General features: G+C 36.9%; 1 protein-coding gene across 1 annotated transcript in view; it reads left to right on the forward strand.

Annotated features, from left to right (window-relative positions):
* The window catches only part of OXCT1 (3-oxoacid CoA-transferase 1), a 132,618-nt gene that overhangs the window by 78,418 nt on the left and 32,142 nt on the right, over positions 1-22,058 (forward strand). Inside the window, exons 12-13 of the mRNA XM_046000874.1 lie at positions 1,738-1,810; positions 2,411-2,486. Coding sequence (XP_045856830.1) covers positions 1,738-1,810; positions 2,411-2,486 — 149 coding nt within the window. The remainder of the gene's footprint in view (positions 1-1,737; positions 1,811-2,410; positions 2,487-22,058) is intronic.

The following is a 22,058-nucleotide window of genomic DNA, read 5'->3' on the forward strand; positions in this document are numbered from 1 at the left end:
TGATCCCAGGGTTGTGGAATGGAGCCCCATTTCAGGCTCCCTGCTTAGTGGGGAGCCTGCTTCCCCTTATCCTCCCTACCTGTGTTCTCTCTCACTGTCTCTGTCACTATCTCTCTCTCTCAAATAAATAAATAAAATCTTAAAGAAAAAAAAAAAGAATCAAATTTAGTTGTATTATGCCTGTCCTGAAACCTGGAGCTCCCATGCTGGCTTTTAGCTCTGCTGTATGAGACAGTGGCTGGGTCCTGTAGCATTTATCCCTAGAGGGGCAATGGCACTGTCTCTTTTATAAGTAGGTTTGGAGTGAGGGATTTAAAAAAAAAATGGTAATAGTAAAAAAAGCTTGTCTATGGAGTCTGTTCTCTCTGCCAGGTGCTGTAGTAAGGACTTTGCATGCAATATTTCATTTAATCCTCCAAATCTTATGTGCTACCTAAAAGCCCCTACTGACCACACCAGAAAGTATTTTCCAGACCTTTTTTTCTTTTTTAGTACTTTGGAAGATGTGAAAATGTTTCCCCTGTTTAGAATCCAACTCCTTTGGCGAATAAATATTTCAGCATGATATAAATAGCCTTTTTCTCTCTACTTGAGTTCCAGTAGAGAGGGATATTGATAGAGAATTTAGCTTTCAGGCAAGGCTTGAGAAGCTGAGGGTACAGCTGTGTTGCACACCTGGACAGGATCTGACCACTCTGGTTCGGCTTTTCTTTGTTCCAGCCGTGGAATTATAACTTTTCTTCCCCTTCCATTGACTGCTTTATTACACTGGGATAATGCATGGGGTATTCTCATACAGTTGGCTTCTGTTTGGCAGAGTGGCATGTGGGCACTTTTCTGGTTAAGACTAGAAGCCTCCTCCTGGGCACTGTACACACAGGAAATGGATCACAAAAAGAAAACAGCTGAAATATACAAGTCAGGTGGTAGGATTGGTTGTGTGGGGACTGCGTGATCTTGGAGATCTTTCCAGCTCTGAACTTTTTATTATGAGGTATAAGTTTTGGAAGAGGTCTTTCCAAGGGGACCTCTTGCAAGTTACCATTAGATATGTGAACCAGTATTAGGATGTTATTCCTTGATCTCATCAAAGTCCTATGATTTTAACAAACAGCAGCAAGAAAGGAAATATGAGGCAGAGAGAGATTAAAAGAAGAGATTCAGACCTAATGATATTATGATATTAGGGGGCAACTTCCTTTCTAGATCATTTCTTGATTTTTAAGAAACATCTGAGGAGCATCTTCTGTGTCATTCCTTCGAAGTTGCATTTCTTCCTGCTTGTTCCACGGTCTCCTTGCTCCAGTGACTTACAGTAGCGCTGAATTCTGACAGGTGCTTTCCAGGGGCTCCTTTTCCCTCACTCTCATCAGCATTTAGCAGGGGTTTGTGGAGGGAGTGGGGCTGGGGAGAGGTGGGAATGGTTAGAGGTGACGGTGGGGGGGAGTGCTTTGTCTGTAGAGAATTTCAAAAACAATAATAAAATTAAAAGTTGGTCTGCTTTCTGTTATCACCATGCAGGGTCAAATCTGAACAATGTCACGGACTAAATACTCCTCTTCACAGGGTAAAGTTCCCACTGTACCCCACAGCCCAATTGCCACAGCAGTCCTGTTAAAGGGACCTCAGTTCTTTAGGAAACAGAGAAGGTATAGACCTCTCTCTGCATGATTTCCACTCTTAGAAATCTAATAGCTTTTTCTTCTCTTTGCTCCTTTCTTGTGTATGTGTGTTTAGGCAAGGAAACAGTTACTGTTCTTCCAGGAGCTTCTTACTTCTCCAGCGATGAATCATTTGCGATGATTAGAGGGTATGTAACGACAGAGCCCCCATGTTTCAAATGGCATGGAATGAACTGAGTCATCCCCCGAACGTGTTAGCAGGGCTCCGAAACGTAGCCACGTCTCCCAGCCAGAAAATGGTCATGGGCTCATTCAGCTGCACCAAGATAGGAAATTATTCACATTGAGTGTTGGGAATTGGAACATTGAGCTCACTGTTATTAAAAGAACCCCCCAAATGGAGTATTTATGTGCTGAGAATACTGAAGTAAACATTTTTAAAGTTCTGAGGGTCCTAACATTTTCTATAAAACTGTTTTCATTTTCTAGCTAGCATTTACCTTCAAATCAAGCCACATTACCCCTCACCAAAGGAAACAAACTCACTGTATACACCTGTTTTTAATTTGTTTTTGGAGAAAATTTAGGCTATAATTTTTTTTTAAAAGAACTCTTAATGGTTATTTCTCTACATCAGCTTGAGCTGATTGATTTGGAAGATCCGGGGTTGGGTGGGAGAAAGCAAATTTATTTTGGAGGGTATAGAATTATTTTAATTGCTGGCAATTTCAAGCAAATGGGACACAGAGCTTATGAAATTTGCTTTATATTTCCTTTTTCTCTCTCAGGGGACATGTCAATCTAACAATGCTAGGAGCAATGCAAGTTTCCAAATACGGTGACCTGGCTAACTGGATGATACCTGTAAGTAGGCATTTTTCTTCTGAATTATGCTTGGGTCACCATAATTATTTTTTAAGAAAAATCTTGTTGAATTGCTATGAGAGCGCAGCATAATTATTATGAAAATAAGGAAATATTTTAAAATATTTAATATTTTAATATTAAATTAAATTAATATTTTAGTCAAATTTTGGTAAAGCAGCTACTGAGAACTATTTGGCTTTACTTGTTTACTATGTAGCTGGAACTAAAAAGGTGGGATCAGGGCCAAAACATAATTTTCCATAAGGAACAGAGAAATGGGGAAGTTGAAAAATAAATGGGTTAATTCTGATAAAAATAAGGAATACCAGTATTTGTTATAGCTAAGTTTTTATAGCCAGAAAGAACAATTAACAAGTTCATTAATTTTGTGTTGATGATCTATTTTCTTATTCATGATGATTAAAGACCTCTCTGGTTGGTCATGTGACCTCATAAGTAATCAATCACATTGTCTTCTGTTAGGGAATACAGAACTTGTGATGTTTAAACATACTTGTAAAATGCAGTTTTCATTTACTAATGGCTTAAATCAAGGAAAAACCACGTAGAATCAGCTTTGGAAAAAGGACTGTAATCAGTTGACTTAATTTATGAGTGTGGTTTGTTACGTTCCAGGTTGTTGCTTTGTGATATGCATATGGAAACAAGAAATAATGCATGTCCATGAGTATGAGCTCATTTTGGCTGGTGGCTCAAGTTACTCTTTCTTTTTGTATACTTAAGGGTTTCTGTGTATTTTTCTGTATCATCAGCTAAAAGGAGTTTAAGTAACTGATGCTGATGTTCTATAATTTGAAAGTTTTTCTGAAATCTCTTAGATTTTTTTTCTCTAGTAATTTTTTGAGGAAGGTGGATTAATATAGTTGATGACAGTGTCAGAGAGCTCTTTTGATCTAATACACCATGAAACATTATTTTAAACTTTGAATAATTATTAAAGCCCTGGTTCTCAAACTTGCTTGCATAGTAGAATCACATGACAGTTTTAAAAAATATTGACAGCTGGGTCCCACTCCCAGAATTTCCAATTTAATTAGTATGGGATATAGCGTAGCATGCTGCTCTTGATTGGGGTCATGAGTTCAAGCCCCACATTAGGGATAGAGTTTACTTAAAATAATAATAATGAAAAAAAATATAAGGGAGAAATATCACTGAACCATTAATACTAAGAACCCTTAGCAGATCATGGAATATGTTGTTATTTTAGTTTAAAAATGTTTATCACTCTAAATCAGCCATGGTTATAAGAGTTGGCAGCCTTTGAAGGCTTCAGAGGAATTAGGGAGGATCTCCTGAATGTTGTACAGTGAATCAGATTGACAATTTATGGGAATACTTATTTGTGTAGAGAATCAGAATATATTTCTATTTTCAAATTTTAAAAAAAGGCCATATGGAGTAAAAGGAGTTAAAAATATAAGCCCTGGATTCTAGCTCTGACTCTACCCAGTAATCAAAGTGTGACCTTGAACATGTCACTTAAACTCTTCTGGTTAAAGCATCCCAATCTATAAAATGAGGATTTGAGACTAGATGATTTCAGGTGTCCTGTCTGGCTCTCATAGCTGGTGGGTAAGAGCAAGGGCCCTGTAGTGAGACAGATGTAGGTTGAAACCCAATTTTTGTGCCTTGCTATAGCAGTGTAAATGAGTCAGTTGCCTACTTTTCTTCATCTGTATAATGGGAATGATAGAATACTACCTACTTTATAATAGGATTATATAAAGAAATAATTATACAATGTAGACAATGTATACAAAGTACATATCACTTTACATATGATATATATGAGTTTGACATAGAGTACAAGCTAAATAAATGGCTTATTATTATTTGACAACTTAAGAATGAAAATTGAGGGTACCTGGCAGAGAAGGGAATAGAATTAGTTACTATGAACAGAAACAATCTAGTTTTAAATACTTCTGTTTCTCTGGACTGTTAACAAGTTTTGAAATCAGTTTGCACAGTCGTCATTAGTATGGAGCAGAAACATGTTCAACACATTGTTGCCTTCAGGGAACGTGGGCATTTTTAAAAAGTCAGTATATGTTTTGTTTATATTATGGTTTAGTGCACAGGGAGGCTAGAAGCTCTTACAGAGTATGTGTTCTGCATTCCTGTGTAGGAAAGCTTTTTCAACATGTATCACTTTTTTACATATCCTGTGGGGATTCCTGTGAGTGACTAAAATATCAGTGTTTGTTACTTTATAATTTTCTTAATACTCTCAGAGCTCATGTGTTTCCAAATGACTGGACCTAGTAGGACGGTGACAGAGAACTCTGGAGTTCTGAAGAAACAAAAACTAAACATAAAAAGTGTTCTTGTGTCTGGTTCTATTCTTTTGGTAGTGGAAGTTGGTAGTGTCATTTCTTTTTCTTTTTCTCTCTCTTTTTTTTTTTTAGAGAAAGAACTCGAGAAGGGGGCGTGGGGAAGGGCAGAGGGAGAGGGAGAGAGAGAATCTTGAGCAGGCTCCATGGCTAGCTTGGAGCCCAACACTGGGCTCGATTTCATAACCCTGAGATCATGACCTGAGCTGAAACCAAGAGCTGGATGCTTGGTTTCCTTGCACCTGAGCCACCCAGGCACCGTGGTGGTGTTATTTCTGATGAGCTTTTCTTTTGTTCCTTTAATAACTGATAAACACTCCTTGGATTCTTCATGTGTGATGCATAGTGGATATTTTGACTCTTTCGAATGCAAAATAGGTTAAGAATCAAGACCATGAGCTTTAGCTTGTAAATAAATTTGAATTTCAGTTCTCTCCCTAACAGATCATACAATCCAGAGTACATGTTTTTGTTAGGATTAATTGAGAAGAAAATGAAAAGTGGCCACCAGAAGCACTCCATAAATAGTGGCTATTTTTCTCTTCTTCAGTGCTCTGTTGCTTAATATTAGAGAGGAAATATTTGTCTTAAAGTACACTGGCGTAAGCAACACTATTTTACAGTAGCTAGTACAATCTGCTTATCCTGAGTTCATATTCAAGTACCAAAAATTAAACCCTTTGAGGGCACATTTCTTGCTCTTACTGGTTATGGATAAGATACAGCCTATCCTCTTTATATAAAGTTTCAGTGAGAAATCTATTTCTCTTTGTCCCAAAGATTTATGTTGATTATTAAAATTCAGATATATTTTTATTGCAAGATCTGGCAGTTAAGGTGAAAAGTTCAGCTTTATTATATCATTTTTCATTTACTTTTATCTTTTTTGTCAGTTGAATAATCTTTCAGTGGCTGTAAAGCCTTGAGTTTCTCTGCATCATGGTATCCTCATCAATTACCACGATGTCAGATTACAGTAAACATTATGCTTTTAAGGCAGGCAAATGGTATGGATACTCTTTGTCTTATCCTTTCATAGCTTCTTAGTATGCATTGTTTGTCTCCTGTACACAGAGTTTTAAAAATTCTGCCCTCAACATCCAAAGAGAGAAAATGTGACTAAGTAGTCATTGTCTCCTTCAAGTTCCCTGATTATTGTGATGACGGTAAACCCCAGGCAAGCTATGAAAATGTGGACAGATATGTAGCCTGTTGAATCTGCATTCAGAACTGCTCTTGCTTTCCTAATGCCTATTTTTGGAAAACAGCTGCCATAGATTATTGACTTGTGAGGGGAAGCAGATGTGTATGAGCAGTGATGGGAACTAGCTACAGAAAACGTGCAACCGCGGCTGGCTGGCCACGGCTGCTATATGAGAGCGACACGACAGCCAAGGGCTTGCCCCTTCTGCATGGGGAGAATTGAAACAAGGGAGTCTTAAGGCAAAGGAAAACAGGATGTATTTTGTTTGTTTTTCCTTCACACTTTAAAAATTTCTTTGTACATTTTAAAAGAAGAAATACAAGTGGGTGTAGTCATATATGCTTCATGTATGAGTGCACAAAATTGGTTTGGTATTCTAGTTGTGTCTTTTTAAAATAAGGCTAACTCTAGTCTTCTGTTTGTACAATGAAGGAGGTTTGTGTTCAAGATTTAACCAATGTGATGTCAATATCTCAGTAAAGTTGGGAAAAGTTAGAAAATTAAAAAGAGATTTAATCTAGTGGTTTAATTGCATAAATATAGTCTAAATATTAAATCCACAGTTACAGATACAGAAATATAAAGATTAAAGCACAGATATAAACACACAGATATAGAGCTGGATTTAACATACTCGTCTTGTTCTACAAAGCAGAGGTAAGGAAAATGCCGGAGAAAATATGTATGTGTGGTATTATGCTTTTATAGTTACTCAGTAATACGTTTGCCATCTCAGTGTAATGTAGTGGAAAGTATACAGAATTTTGGGATTAGACCTAGGCTTAAATACTGGCTCTGTCACTTATTGGTGGTATAGCACATCATTTTATTTTGGTATACTCATTTAAAAAATGATACTGTTTAACTCATATGCTGTTCTGGGGATTAAACTAGTTAATTCAGCAAATATTAGGCATGTATTAAGGGCCATGTACTGTTCTTGCCTCTTAAAGATGAAGCAGTTAACAAAAGACATGAAATCCTCTGCAGTTGGGAGCTGATGTTCTAGCGTGCTCCACACATATGGCCCATGTGCTGACTGTGGCCCACTGCCTCTTTTTGAAATAAAGTTTTACTGGAACATGGCCACATCCATTCATTTGTGCATTACCTGTAGCTGCTCTTGTGCTGCAGCAGCAGTTGAGTAATTTCAACAGAAACTGTATGGACTGCAAAGCCTAAAATAGTTACCATGTAACACTGCACAAAGAAGCTTGCCAGCTCCTGCCTTAGATCATTGGTTTGAAACTTTCTTATTTACTAATATAAGCAAGTAATGCTATTAATTTCTCTCTATGCACAGTATTAGTGACATCCCACAAATTTTTATATATTGTGCTTTCATTTTCAGTTCACTTTTCTTCAAAATATTTGCTCATCTCCCTTTATGATTTTTTTCTGCGACTTGTTGGTTATTTGGAAGTATGTCATTTCACTTCCAGATACTTGGTGATTTTCCACATAACTTTGTTAATTTCTAGTTTAGTTGTCTTGAGGTCAGAAAACATACTTTATGTAGTTTCCATCCTTTTAAGTTTGAAATTTATTTATGACCTAGAAGAATATGTATCCTGCTATTGTTGGGTAGAATGTCCTTTAACTCAATCAGGTCAGGTAGGTAGATAGCATTGAAGTTTTCTATGTCTTATCAGTTATTGAGAAAGGAGTAACGAAATCTTCATCTGTAATTGTGCATTTGGCATTTTCTACTTTCAGTTGTATTACCTTTTGCTTTGTATATTTTAGATTTCCATTATTGGTTGTATTACACAGTTAAGTGCACAGTTAAGACTGTTATGCTCTTTTGACGAATTAAGCTCTGTCATTATAGCCCACCTTATTTCTGGTAATATTTTGCATTCTGAAGTCTACTGTCTGATATTAATATAGTCACTCTGCATGGTAGATATTTTTTCCATTCTTCTACCTGCAACCTATTAATGTCATTATATTTAAGTGAGCTGTATAGTTAATATATTGTTAGGTCTTGATCTTTTATCTAGTTTTATCTCTGATCTTTAATTGGAGGTTTATGCCATTTACATTTATGTGATTATCAACATGTGGGCTTAAATCTATCAGCATATGATTTTTTTGCCATTTGCCTAGCTGAGTTTGGGGTTTTTTCCCTCTATTTTCTTTTGGGTCAGTTAAGCATTTTTTATGATTCCATTTTATCTTCACTATTGACTTATTTTCTTACTTTTTTTTCCAGTGGTTCCTCAATGGTTTACAATACATACCTTTTACTGATCACAGTCTAAGTAACACCATATCACTTTACATATAATGTAAGAACCATCCCACTGTAAACTTCTGTTCCCTGCCCTTATCCGGTTTGTCGCTGTTGGTCATACATTTTATTCTGCATTTGTTTTAAACCCCATGATACTTTGATATTTTTGTCCTAAGCATTCAACTCTCTTTTAAAGAGATTGAAAATAAGAAAAAAGTATGTTTTGTATATTTTTATTATATAGTATAATTTATATATAAAAGTTATCTATTGCCCAACATGTTTGCCCTTTCCTACACTTCTCCTATACATTGATCCAGATTGCCATCTGATGTTACTGTCCTTCTGCTTGAAGGACCTCCTTTGATGTTTCTTACACTGCAAGTCTTACAGATGTCACTCAGGTTGATTCCTTCAATATTTGCTTTTCAACTTTGCTTTAAGGTTAGTTGAGAGAAGCCTTTAGTTTCAGTGTAGTTAACACCACTACTAATGTGATTTCCTTTTGAACACTTTAGCTGATGCCCCACATATTACGAGGCCTTTCCCCTCTGGCTAGTAGGAATATGAATTGTTCCCACACCTGTGTGAATTCTGGATATTATTTTGGTCAATTCTTCCTGTTGCTTCTTTTCCCGGCCTTGAATAATTTCTTTTCATATATACACACATGAGTACTCCGTCAAAGGCTTGAAATGAATCCTTTGCAAATCCTGTGAGCTCTGTCTCTGTATAGCAACCTGTTTTGGTATTTTGAGATTTCTAGTCAAATTCTAGTTGACTAGGTCTCTCTGAACCCAGCAGGGTTACTGGGTCCCACTTGGGTTCCCCTCCCTGCACTGGGTTCCTCTTTCTAATCAGTAGGCTGGGGCATTTGTAGGCCTACCTCATTGATTTTCCTTTTCTCAGAGATCACAGTCCTGTACTGCCTGTTTTCTAATCTGAAAGCTACTCTCTCCTGTATTAATACCATTAATAATATTTTTGATCTTTTGTCTTCATATAGTTCTTAGATGATTTTCTTAGTATAAATTCCTAAAAGTAGAATATGTTGGTCAGTTTTTTAGGGGTTTTGACACATAATGAATTACTTCCCAGAAGAATTATCCCAGTTCATGCTCAGACTGTTTTCATTGTGTTACCAGTGCTGGTATCTTTTCTATTATTTTGCATTTCTTTAAAAACTGTCGTCTAGGACTGTTTAAAGGGTCAGCAGGGCCTTACTCCTCTGCCTTACTCCTCACTTAATCCTCTTCTCTTTTGTTCTAGAGGCCTTCCTTTTAGCTTTTAGCAGCTATTACCTCTTATCAAATATTGTTAGGTGCTGCTGTCTTTGGTCATTTTAAAGATCACATTCAGGGTGATTGTTCTCTGCATTAGTGAATGTGTCTGAACAGACCAGCTGTAACAAGCGTGTGTGTGTGTTTTCTGTATCCAGTATGTTGAACAAGCTCTACACGTGGGATGAAATAAAAACACAGCTATTTTTATCTCCTGTGGTGTCTTTAACTTTAGTTAGGGAAGTTCTCCTTCTTCGTGACATTTCAGCTCATTCTCCGACGATATAGTAACTATCACTGGGTCACTTTAATTCACAAACTCTGTTTGGATTCAAGACTTAAAGAGTCCAGTTCAAAACAATGAACATTGTTTCACCATATGTTTAAAAGTGGCACATCTCCTCTCCCTTTGACTCCCCAGCTAGAGACAAGCCTGGCTGCCTGCATTTGGGAAAGGTTTTGTGTGGTGGTCTGCTTTTTTCTTCCTTGACCTCCTTCCCCAGTTACTATTTGGCACCTACCTAGGTAAAAAGTCAGGAGAATGAGAAGGCAAGGAAATAGGGCAGAAAAGTTCTTACATGGCTGGTAGTGCTATGAGCTGATCCTTTTTTCTGTGCATGGGGTCTTTGGAGAACCCCTTTGGGGCCCCTTCTGTAGCATCTGTCCTGGAAAACAATGGCCGGGTGCTTCTCCTGCAGATATCGGTTTTCCTGTGGTCTGCTTCACACAGAAATTCTCATTTGCCTCAGCATCCTGTTGAGAAAATGTTAAAGCGTCTTTAGGCTTGTCTCTTATGACCACACCTGGGAAGCACTCATGTCATGCATTTCTTGTCCACTTCCCCAAGTCAATTCAGCTTTCTCAGGTAGAAGTCTGGTGCCCTGTGCTGCAGTTGTTTCCTGACTCTTCTGGAGGCGGGATGCTCTGGAGTTGTCATCCAGGCTGTGCTGTCACTTGAGTTAGGTGCAGGCAGACACTTCCCGTCTCCTTGTTGCTGGCACAGAGGAAGTAGGACCACAGCACGCTTTTCTTCAAAGTCCTTCACACACAATCCTCTGTGCCTGCTGGACTCTGATTTTGCCAATCGTCCTGGGTCTTAGAATTTGTTTGTGACCATTTTCTCTGTAAATTGCGCATCTGTAATCTATCTCACGTAGTGGTATCTCCTAGCTATCATACTCGTACATTCATGAAAAGCAAGATAAAAGAAGTTCTGATTTAACATCTGGTTACTGGCGCTGTTTCCTTGCTGCTGTAAAGTCTTCCTCTGAGCTCATATTCCGCTAAGCCTTCATAATACATGTAGGGGTGTGTTCATCTATGGTTTCTGTACATCAGGGCGATCTCCAAGCCTATTCTGTTTACCAGCTGCCCTAGACAGAAAAGAGGACCATGGAAGAACCTATCCACGCTCTGTTTATTCTAACTGGCAAATAAAAACTGACCGATCCCTAGTTGGCAAGGGGTGGGAGAAGAGGAGGAAAAGGAAGGGGAGAGAGGGAGGAGTGTCAGAAACCCCACCCCACCCCCCAAAAAAACAAAAAAAACCAAACTGCTCAGACCCAATGGATGGACCTTTATTTCCCGTGCTAATTTAGAGACCATTTAATGCTTGCAAAATTTCCAAGAGGAAAGAATGATTCCTTCTTGTATAGCAATTTAACAAATGAGCATTCATTTTTAAAAAGACAAGTTAGTATTTATGAAAATTATTAGAAACATAAGCTATTTATTATTGCTCTTTACTTAGAGACTATATTTAGTTATTCAAAAGTGCTTTTTATCTGTGACTATCTGGAAAACATGTTGAAAATTAATCCTTAGTTTTATTATTTATATACAGTATTTTTTAGGCTAAAAGCATATTTATAGACTAACATATTTGATACATTAGTTTTATAAGGAATTTTCCTTTTACTTGGAGGATACTGCTTGTTGGTGATTAAAAGCTATGATTAAAGTTTAAGAGCCGCAGCTAAATTATAAATCTAAAATTTTCACAAGGAGGGAACCAATAGCCATTAAGCACATGCCATTGGCCAGGTACTCTTTATGTGTATATATATTGTCATTTAATCGGTATAGAATGTTATAGAATCCCTGTTATTATAGATGAAGAGGCAGATCGAGAGTTAACCATTCAAGTTTGCAATATGTAACCCGGTTTTGACTTAGGGATTTAATCATAGTTTCCTTTGCTCTTATGCACTTTGTATTCCACCACACGTTCTTTTGGAAGTATGTAACTAATGCTTTTCATGATAGAAATAAAACTACCCGCAAAATAAAGAAATATTCTTACAGCATTCCTATAAACTTGATAAAGAAATTATTGTTTCATTGTGTGGAATAAAGCTTATTGCAATTGGAAGGATACAGGTTGTATATATGATCTTAGTTCAACTTGGGGTTTTGAAAGGTTCTGGATTCACCATTTGCATGTGCTTTTTTCTGCATCTTATCATTTTTCAGAGCTCTCACACTCAAATTCCAAAGTCTTCACTACCTAATCACATATAACTAGCATAAATCTCATGTATGAAGTATTTTACCCCTTTTATTTACCTTTTTTTTTTTTTTATAATTTACCAATTGAAGAGTTCTTTGAAAGAGTTCAGGGCTTCTACCAGGATTTTAAAAAATAATTTTAGCTTTTAATATTTCTTAAATGGGAAACATTGAAACATAACTGTGGAAATGTGAAAATCATTGCAAAGGGGAATCCTAAATAGAAGTTAAAAAAATTGAGATCAGACACAAACAATAGCAAATTTATTGGCAAGTCATCTCACTCAGCCTAGGTCCCCACCAGTGTTAATCTTTTAAGTAGGTAAAGGGCATGAGAATGTGAAATAGATTTTTCTTTTTGGAAATCTCAATTTGCATTGATCTTAGAGAAATTTTTTCTTTTAATTGCTACCTGAGATTTTTTGGGCTCTGGAGGAAAAGAAATACTTTCCTCCTTGCTATATTGCATATGATATGTTTGTGAACAATTGCTTAATTCTAAGAATGTCAACTATGTACTGGAACTCATGTATTCAAACCAGAGACTGAAAAAAAAGTGAGCTAGACTTCTGATTGATTCCAAGCCCTGTGCTACCTGGCCTCCCAGCAGCTATTGTAAGAATTTCTTTGATCATATACCCTCCATTTTCTCTGGTGTTGGAAGGCAGACTTCTGTGCAAGGAGTGTGAATTAGGTCGTTGTCTTCTTCATCTTCTCATTCTTCCTCCTCCTTCCCCCTTCTCCTCTTCTCCTCCTCCTTCCCTTTCCTCTTCCTTCTCCTCTTTCTTCCCCTCCTCCTTCCTCCTTTCCCTTTCTCTTTACAGAGAGGATGAGCAAGGAGTGAGTTTGATATTTTATATATATATATATATTTGATATTATATATATATTGATATATAGTTTGATATTATATATATATATTATTATCGCTTTGGCTAGTGATGTATTTGTATGACTGCAGCAGCCCCTTCTCGTTAAACAACAACCCACTTAAAAGAAAGGGAGGAAACAAATGCTAGATGAGGTCTCTTAGAAAACCATTATTAGTAATTTCATAAATAATGCTGCTGCGGATGTAACTTAGCAGGGAATCAAGCTAAAGGGCCGAAGACAGTGTGACCCTGCTGCTAAAGGCTAATGAATCTTGGAGACTGAATTTTATCAAAGAACTGGATTTGGCATTGCTAGTTGATGAAATCTTTACTTCTCACTTTACTTTTTTGGTTTACAGATAATTTTTGGTCAACACTTTCATTTATTAACAGGAAAAAGTTTTATTAGAGAAAATGTCAAACATACACAAATGTAGAATAGTAAAATGCATATATTCAGTTTAGACAATTATCCAATCTGTTTCATCTATACTCCCAGTCACTTTCCCCTTCTCCCCAGATAGCACATATATTATTCCATACCTTAATGTTTTCGTTTTACCCCTCAAAGATTCCTTTTGAAAGCCACTGATCTGTTATCTTTTAAGCAGTAAGGAATGAAGGATATAATTTTAACATCGTCCAGCTATACAGCACCTTAATTTTATTGATGGAAAACTTGAATCCAGAAAAATGAAGTGACCTGACTCAGGTCACACCACTAGTTAGTAACTAAGCTAATCCTGGAACTCATCCCTTCTATCATGTAATCTAATAGGAATATTGTTTCCATTATGAGGATAAGTTTGCTTTTGAAATGCAACATTCCCATACAACATTCCCATTTTCCTTTCAGGTACACTTTGAATTATCTGTCTCTGTGAACTTACTTAACCTTTCTAGACCTTAGCTCTTGATTTTTAAAATGTGGTGAATGACATGGGTTTTATTCAACAAATTTATTAGGAGTTTTGTTTGTTTTTTTTGTTTTTGTTGCTGTTGTGTTAGGTATATTAACCAGTTTGGATAGAGTGGCGGGTAGACTTAATTTCTGTGGTGAATATGATAAAAATAGGGGTGAATGATGGTACTGTGCAAAACATTTTATGCCCTAAATATTAAATATATTGATTTAGGAATAACAAATAGTTTTACAAGAGTTTGTCTCTGGTCCAGGAATATGTTATATTTTGGCATTTATTCAGGTCTCATTTTATGTCCTTCATTACATTTATTCCTAATTGTTTTTCAGTTTTGCCAGTGTTTCAAGCTGGGTATTTCATTTCAATTTCTAAGTGTTCTTGTTAATATAAAAGAAAATTATTGGTTTTGTATATTTATCTTTTATTTATTACTTTTAAAATTCTCTTATTAGCTAGTATTTTTTTTAGAATTCTCTTTAATATTCTACAGTGCTTTTATCTATAAATAAGAATCCTTTATTTTTGGGTGCCTGGCTCAGTCATTAAGCGTCTGCCTTCAGCTCAGGTCATGATCCTGGGGTCCCTGCCCACTGCTCTGCAGGAAGCCTACTTCTCCCTCTCCCACTCCCCCTGCTTGTGTTCTCTCTCCCGCTGTGTCTCCTCTGTCAAATAAATAAATAAAATCTTAAAAAAAAAAAAAAAGGAATCCTCTTTTCTAAAAGGCATGTCACTTAGTTTATTTTCTTTAAATAACAGAATATCCAAAACAATATGAGTAAGTAGTAGTGTTTAAGGATTTTCTCGATTTTGATAAGAATTCATTTAGAATTTTAACTTTTAATATTAAGCTTGCTGATTGTATTTTTAATAGAATGTCCTTTATATTGTTTTAGAAGTTTCCTTTTGTTTATAGTTTTTAAAGTGAATGGCTGTTGAATTTTATTCAGTGTGTATTTTTTTTTTTTAATGATTTTATTTATTTATTTGAGAGAGAGAGAGCCAGAGAGCATGAGTTGGGAGCGGGGGCCAGGGGGTGCAGGTGGAGCAGAGGGAGAAGCAGACCCACTGACTCGGAAGCCCAAGCCCGGGTTGGATCCCAGGACCCCAGGATCATGACCTGAAGGTAGACACTGAGCCACCCTGTCGCCCCTTATTTAATGTGTTTTTAACTACTGATTTAATCACACAGTTCACCTTTAATTTGTTAATGTCCTTATTTAAGTTGATAGATATTGATAGATGTTATTACTTTTTTATACAATGATCAATTTTTAACAGTCTGTAAGATATTTTTATGCTAAATGGTCACCTCAACTTTTGTGACCTTTCTTGTAGCAGTTTTGTCAATTTTTATTTTGCTAGAAAGCATTCATTTCTTTTGGATTTTCATATTTATTTGTCTGGAACAATATGCAGTATTCTTTTTTTTTTAATAAAGATTTTTATTTTATTTATTTGACAGACAGAGATCACAAGTAGGCAGAGAGGCAGGCAGAGAGAGAGGGGGAAGCAGGCTCCCTGCTCAGCAGAGAGCCTGACGTGGGGCTCAATCCCAGGACCCTGGGATCATGACCTGAGCCGAAGGCAGAGGCTTTAACCCACTGAGCCACCCAGGTGCCCCAATATGCAGTATTCTTGTTTAACTTCTTTAGTATCCTCAAAGACTGCTACTATTACCTACTTTTTAATTCCAAATTCTGTAAGTGTTAATATTCTCTCCTCTCTTTTAATTAGGCTTGTAAAAATTTTGCCTATTTTAAAGTAAATCATGTGTACTTTAAGAAATATGTTATTTGGAGCACCTGGGTGACTCAGTTGGTTAAGTGGCTAGGTCATGATCTAAGGGTCTTGGGATCATGCCCCAGCTCCCCTCCCAGCCCCATGTTGGGCTCCCTGCTCAGTGTGTGAAGGAGGTCTCCTTTTTCTTCTCCTTCTGCCTCTCCCCTTGCTTCTGCCTGCACACTCTGCTCTGTCTCTCAAAAAAATAAATAAAAAATCGTAAAAAAAGTAATTTATTAATGTCCTTTTTCTTATTTATCTTCTATTTACTATTATACTGGTTATAGATTTATATATTGAATGCTTTATTTTTAAGCTTTCTCTTTTAATTATAAAAACATTTAGGGTTCTCCATAATTTTAAATTGCATTCTATAAACTTAGACATAAAGTTCTTATATTTATTCATTTCTTAGGTAACTTTTAATTCTAGTTGATTTCATTTTTGATTCCATAATTTTTTAGAAGGACTTAGAGCATTTGATCATATTAGCACTGTTATGTGTATTAATGAGACACACAGGAACACTGCCAGATCCGACATGGCTATGCTGTTAAGAACCGGACGGACAGTTGGCTTCTATTTGGGGGTTATAAGATCTAACAGATCTTTCAACCCTAGAGTTATCTTGGTAAATTTACATTATTAGAGGCATATGGAATTGAGATAGAGTGAGTATCAGTTTCCCATATCACATCTTATCCCCTTTCTAGACCTTCACTATCAAAATAGAATGCCAGGCAAAATCATCAGCATTTTACATTTAGTTTTCTTTTTCCTTTTTCCCCTCTGCTCAGCCAATATAGTTAAATTTTCCTAAGTAAAAGATAGCATTTTTGAACTTTATTGTACCAATAAATTCATGGGGAGCCTGCTTCTCCTTCTCCCTCGCCTCTAAGCTTGTGCTCTCTATTGCCATCTGTCTCCCTCTCTCAAGTAAATAAATAAAATCTTAAAAAAAATTAAAAATGGACAGAAGTTCTCAATAGATATTTTTCCAAAGAAGATATCCAGATGGCCAACACACACGTGAAAAGATGCTCAACATTAGTAATCACCAGGGAAATGCAAATCAAAACCACAGTGAAATACTGCCTCATACGTGTTAGTATGGCTTGTCAAAAGGACAAGAAGTAACAAGTGTTGGCGAGATTTGCAATGAAGGGAGTCCTTGTGCACCATTGGTGGGAATGCAGACTGGTGCAGCCACTGTGGAAGATAGTTAATAAGGTTCATCAGAAAATTAAAAATGGGGGCGCCTGGGTGGCTCAGTGGTTTAAGCTGCTGCCTTCAGCTCAGGTCATGATCTCAGAGTCCTGGGATCGAGTCCCACATCGGGCTCTCTGCTCAGCAGGGAGCCTGCTTCCCTCTCACTCTCTCTGTCTGCCTCTCTGCCTACTTATGATCTCTCTCTGTCAAATAAATAAATAAAATCTTTAAAAAAAAAAAAAAAGAAAATTAAAAATGGAACTATCATATGAATGAACAAATCTCTTTTTTGGGTATTTATCTGAAGAAAACAAGAATACTGTCTCAAAGACATATATGCACCCCCATGTTCATTGCAGCTTAGTTTACAGTGGCCAAGATATGGAAACAGCCTAAGTGTCCATTGATGGATGAATGGATAAAGAAATGGTGGTATATCTATAATGGAATATTATTTGCCATATAATATGAAATCTTGCTGTTTGTGATAACTTGGGTGGACCCTGAGAGCATTACGCTGAAGGAAATGTCAGAAAAAGACAGATACCGTATGATCTTTCTTATATGTGGAATAGAAAAAGAAAACAAAAAGCAAACTCGTAGATGCAGAGAACAGTTTGGTGGTCGCCAGAGGTGGGAGATAGGGCTATGAGAAATGGTTAAGGAGGGTCAAAAGGTAAGAAGAAAAAATAAAGTAAAAACCGTAACAACAACAAAAACCCACATATGTGGTTTCAGAACTATCTTATTCTTTATCCAGCTACTAACTTGTAGTTTTGTTAGTGTACTCTGCATTGGTAAGTGGTGGGTCTTGCAAAGAAATGAAGTTCACTTATGACAAGAGAACATTGTAACCAAAAAGAAAGCATGGATTCATTTAACAGTCATAAATTTACTTGTTTTTAGGGAGTTAGAATTTACAGAGGTTTTTAGCAATAAGCTGGAAGACTTATTAGGAGAGGCCCTCACAGAGGGAAATCGGAGAACTAATCTCCGTTTTGTTTTGATTTGGGGAAAAAACAAAAACCACAGGAACATGCCACATACCGAGATTTTTAAAGACATAAACTATATTTTGGAATAACTAGATTTTTAGAAAAGTTTCTGAGCTAGCACAAAGAGTTTTCATATTCCGTCACCCAATTTCCCTCATTTTTACAGTCTTCTTTAGCACAGTACATTTGTCAAAAGTAAGAGACACACATTGCTATATTACTATTTTGGGGGTGGGGGTGGGGTGTTGGTCTCTTTTTTTTTTAATTGTAATAAGAAGACTAAACGTGACATTTACCCTCTTCAGTTTTCAGGTGCACAAAACAGTATAATTTTTAGGTGCACAATACAGTATTACAGCTGTAGGCACAGTGTTGTACGGCAGATCTCTAGAATTTATTCATCTTGTATAACTGAAACTATACTCATTGAACTATAAAAACTATACTCATTGAAACTATACTCTCCCCTAGCCCCTGGCAGCCATGGTTCTACTCTCTGCTACTATAAGTTTGATTATTTAGATAGTTTGTGTAAATGGAATCATGCAGTATTTCTTCTGTGACTGGCTTATTTTATTTAGTATAATGTCTTCTAGGTTTATCCATGTTGTAGCACATGGCAGGATTTTTCTTTTTTTTTTTCCTCCCCATTTTATTTATTTTTTCAGCGTAACAGTATTCATTCTTTTTGCACAACACCCAGTGCTCCATGCAAAACGTGCCCTCCCCATTACCCACCACCTGTTCCCCCAACCTCCCACCCCTGACCCTTCAAACCCCTCAGGTTGTTTTTCAGAGTCCATAGTCTCTTATGGTTCGCCAGGATTTTTCTTTTTAAAGGCTGAATAATATTTTATTGTACGTATACACCACCTTGTCTCTGTGCATTCATTTGTCTGTGGACATTTAGGCTGTTTTATATCTTGGCTATTGCGAATAATGCTTCAGTGAACATGGGAGTGCAGGCCATCTCTTTGATATCCTGGTTTCAGTTTTTCCGGATATATACCCAAGAGTGGGATTGCTATGTCACATGGTTGGTTTATTTTTAATTTTGAGGGAAACTACCGTACTATTTTTTGTGAGCAGCTGTACCATTTTACATTCCCACCAGTAGAGTACAAGGGTTCTGATTTCCTCACATCCTTGTCAGCATTTACCTTTTGGGTTTGTTCGTTTGGATAATAGATAGGAGGTGAAACTTCATTGCGGTTTTAAGTTGCAACTGTTTTTTTGTTTTTTTTTTTTTTTGAGATTTGTGATATGGAACATCCTTTCATTCAACTGTTAACCATTTGTATGTCTTTGGAGAAATATCCAAGTCCTTTGCCCATTTTTTTTGGTTGAGCTGTTTGGTTTTTTGCTATTGTTAAGTGTTTCTTATGTATTTTGGGCTTAGCCCCTAATCAGATGTATAGTTTGCAAATATTTCCCCCCATTCCTTAGGTTGCTTTTTTATTTTATTGTTTCCTTTGCTATGCAGAAGCTTTCTAGTTTTAGGTAGTTCAACTTGTCTACTTTTGCTTTTGTTCGCATTTGTTACTCCTATAGGATTCCAACTTTACTCTTTCCTATGTGGATAATCCAGTTTTTCCAACACCATTCGTTGAAGAAACTACCTCTCCGCATTGTCTATTCTTGGCACTCATGCTGAAGATCGATTGGCTGTACATGGCTGGATTTATTTGGGGCTCTCTGTTCTGTTTCATTACTTTTTATTTTTATGCCAATATTATAATTGTTTTAATTACTGTAGCTTTGTAGTAGGTTCTGAAATCAGGGAGTGATTTCAGGAAAACAAATTCAGCTTTGTTCTTCTTTCTCAAGATTGTTTTGACTATTGGGGTTTTTAGTGCTTCCATATAAATTTTAGGATTTTTTTTTCTATTTTTGTAAAAAAAATGCCATTGGTATTTTGGTAGGCATTGCTTTGAGTCTGTAGATCACTTTGGATAATATGGACATTAAAACAATATTAGGTCTTCCAATTCATGAACATGGAATGTCTTTCCATTTTTTGGTATCTTAATTTGTTTCATCAATGTTTTACAATTTTCGGTGTAAAAGTCTTTCAGGTATGTTACTATTAATATCAGTTTTTCCATTAATGTTCTCTTTCTTTTCCAAGATCCAAATCAGGATACCACATTACATTTAATTGTCATATCTCCCTAGTCTTCTCTGGGAGAAGACCATTTCTTCTGAGAAAAAGACTTCCCTGTGGCAGTTTCTGTCTTTCCTTGTTTTTCATGACTTTGACAATTTTGAGAAATATTGGTCAGATGTCCTGTAGAATGTCCCCCAGTCTTGTTATACATTTTCATCAGAATTCCTGGGTGACCAGGTACATTGTCAATGAGCAGTAGTATTTTGAAAGGAACCTCTGTGTGTGTGTGTGTGTGTGTGTGTGTGTTGTAGGTCTCAACAGTAGGCTTAAAATATTTAGTAAACCATACTGTGAACAGAGGGGCTATCATCTAGGCTGTGTCCATTTATAGAGCACAGAGTAGATTTAGCATAATTCTTAAGGGCCCTAGCTTTTTGGAATGGTAAATAGGAATAGCTTGGAGGACATTAGGAGAAGGAAGGGAAAAATCAAGGGAGGAAAATCAGAAGGGGAGACAAACCATGAGAGACTATGGACCCTGAGAAACAAACGGAGGGTTTTAGAGGGGAGGGTGTGGGGGGAAGGCTTAGCCCAATTAAGGAGGGCACATATTGCATGGAGCACTGAGTATCATACACAAACAATGAATCATGGAACACTACACCAAAAACTAATGATGTACTTTATGGTGACTAACACAGCATAATTTTAAAAAATTAAATAAGTTCAGCAGCAATGTTAGCCCCTAAGAGAGTCTGTCTCTCCTGTGAAGCTGTCAAGCCTCTCATTGACTTCTTCTCTCTAGCTATGAGAGTCCTAGATGGCATCTTTCAACAGAAGGCTGTTTCATATACATTGAAAACCTGTTCAGTATAGTCATCTCCATTATTTTTCTGCAGCTAGTTCTGGGTTGATGCACCTTCTGCATCAGCACTTGGTGCTTCCCCTTGCACTTTACATCATAAAAATGGCTTCTTCCCTTAAACCTCATGAACCAGCCTCTGTTAGCGTCAGACTTTTCTCCTGCAAGTTCATCATCTCTCCCAGCCTTCATAGAATTGAATAGAGATAGGGCCTTGTTCTGGATTAGGCTTTAGCTGAAGAGGATTGTTGTGGCTGGTTTGATCTTTTATCCAGACCACTCAGACTTTCTCCACATCAGCAGTAAGGTGTTTTACTTTCTGTGATTTGTACGTTCACTGGACTAGCACTTTTAACTTCCTTCATGAACTTTTCCTTTGAGTTCACAGCTTGGCAGACTGGCACAAGAGGCCTAGCTTTGGGCCTGTCTCAGCTTTCAGTGTACTTTGCTCACTAAGCTTAATCGTTTCTAGCTTTTGATTTAGAAAGCTTTCTTTCACGTGATCACGTCTTTCACTTGATCACTTAGAGGCCATTGTGGAATTATCAATTGTCTTTATTTCAATATTGTTGTGTGTCAGGGAATAGAGAGACCTGAAAAGAGGGAGAGAGATGACAGAGTAGCCAGTTGGCGGCACAGTCAGAACACCCACAACATTAATTAAGGTCGTTATCTTATGTGGGTATGACTCATGGCACCCCAAAACAGTAGTAAAGTCAAAGATTACAGATCACCATAACAAGAACAAAAAAGTTTGTCACCAGAATTACCAAAATATAACACAGACATGAGCTGAGCAAACTGTTGGAAAAATGGCTCCAGTAGACTTGTTCGATGCAGGGTTGACATGTACCTTCAATATGTAAAAAATACAATATGTGCAAAGTACAGTAATATAAAATACGCTTGTACTAACCCACAGTCACACAGCTTTGAACAATAAAGAACTTTCCTGAGGTTAGAGGAAAAAAAAATAACTCTTTCCTGGACAGCCTTGTGTCAGAGTGATTATCAAGAGACTGTTTCCTTTGAAATACTGGACCTAAACACAGCATTCTTGGGAATAAAAATAATTTCTAGCAAGTACACCCCAGCTCTGAGAATTGTCATGCATGAGTTCTAGGTGAATGTGAATGAAGTCATGTCTGCCCACCAGGTGTTGTTAACAATAAAAGCAAGAAAATTCTTCTTTTCTTACTGTAACTGTGGCTACTCACCAGAGGATGTACTAGATGTA

The sequence above is a fragment of the Meles meles genome, chromosome 3, assembly GCF_922984935.1.
Source record: "Meles meles chromosome 3, mMelMel3.1 paternal haplotype, whole genome shotgun sequence".
Lineage (NCBI taxonomy): Eukaryota > Metazoa > Chordata > Mammalia > Carnivora > Mustelidae > Meles > Meles meles.